The 1116-nt window shown below is 65.5% G+C and overlaps 1 protein-coding gene across 1 annotated transcript in view; it reads left to right on the forward strand.

Annotated features, from left to right (window-relative positions):
- The first annotated feature begins 752 nt into the window (after positions 1-752).
- Positions 753-1116, forward strand: part of FAM160A2 (family with sequence similarity 160 member A2) — a 14230-nt gene continuing 13866 nt past the window's right edge. Inside the window, exons 1-2 of the mRNA XM_017744498.1 lie at positions 753-890; positions 968-1060. Coding sequence (XP_017599987.1) covers positions 753-890; positions 968-1060 — 231 coding nt within the window. The remainder of the gene's footprint in view (positions 891-967; positions 1061-1116) is intronic.

Consider the following 1116-nt stretch of genomic DNA (forward strand, 5'->3'; position numbering starts at 1 on the left):
CCTGTGGTTTGGGGTGTCTTTAATGGAAGTTTCACTTCCCCAAGCCCCACACAAGGGCTGTGGCACTGGCTCTCAAAGCCATTTGCCCTTAGGGAGCTCAGGGGCCCCTGTGGTGTCCCAGGCACACACAGCTCAGAGGCCCCTGTGATGTCCCCACAAACCCAGCTCTGCAGCCTCGTAGTGCTCAGTCCCATGCTGGTGCCTGCGGTGGCAGTGGTGGTGCTAGGGCATGGGGCCCTGTAAATATCCCGGCAGTGCTGTCGTGCTGCACCGGCCGTGGGTGCTGCTGAGCATGGGGGTGGGCAGCTGTCCCAGCTGTCCCGGTGTCCCTGCAGGCTGCTGGGTACTCCCCACACCCATGCTGGGCCAGCTCCCGGTCTAAAGTCCAGTACTGAGCGTGAGCAGGGCTGGGATCCAGAGTCCTCCAGCCACCACTGCTCCACCATGCTCACCCGGCCCAGTTCCCAGTGCTCTGGCTCTCCTGCCTGCCTTTCCTCTTGCTTGCCTTCCTTTCCTCCTGACTTTCTTCCCTCCTGGCTCCTGTCCTGCTTTCCCTTCTCCCTCCATCCCTGCTGCCAGGCGTGTGGTTGGGCTGGGGATCTCTGATGGCCCCTCTCCCTGCAGCCCAGCCGCTGGCAGCAGCATGGAGAAAGGACCCTGGCGTCCCGCCCACTCCCCTGTGCCCCCACGGTGGTGCCAGGCCGCATCCAGACCGGTCGGGGTGCCCCGGTGCTGTCCGTGACCCCGTGCTGATGGAGAGGATGAGCTGGCTTAGCAAGCTGACCCCACGGGCAGGTGGGCAGCGAGCCCCCCGCAGTGCCAGCCTGCAGCCCCCTGTCACTGCTGACCCCGAGACCTGCCTCATGGTCTTCAAGAACCACTGGGCACAGGTGAGTGGGGTGGGGGGCAGTGGGGATCCCCCCAACCCTCCAGTCCCCAGCCCCCGCTGCCAAGTCCCCTCCCACAGGTGCTGCGGATCCTGGAGCGGCGTGGGAGCAAACCGGCCCCTGACGACCTCAGCGCTGTCCGCAACAACACCTACCAGATGCTGAACCTGCTGGCTGAGGATCGGCCCTGGGGGGACGGGGATGGGGACAAGTCACAGGGGGACGGGGA

Source organism: Corvus brachyrhynchos, unplaced genomic scaffold (genome assembly GCF_000691975.1).
Source record: "Corvus brachyrhynchos isolate BGI_N302 unplaced genomic scaffold, ASM69197v1 scaffold511, whole genome shotgun sequence".
Taxonomy (NCBI): Eukaryota; Metazoa; Chordata; class Aves; order Passeriformes; family Corvidae; genus Corvus; species Corvus brachyrhynchos.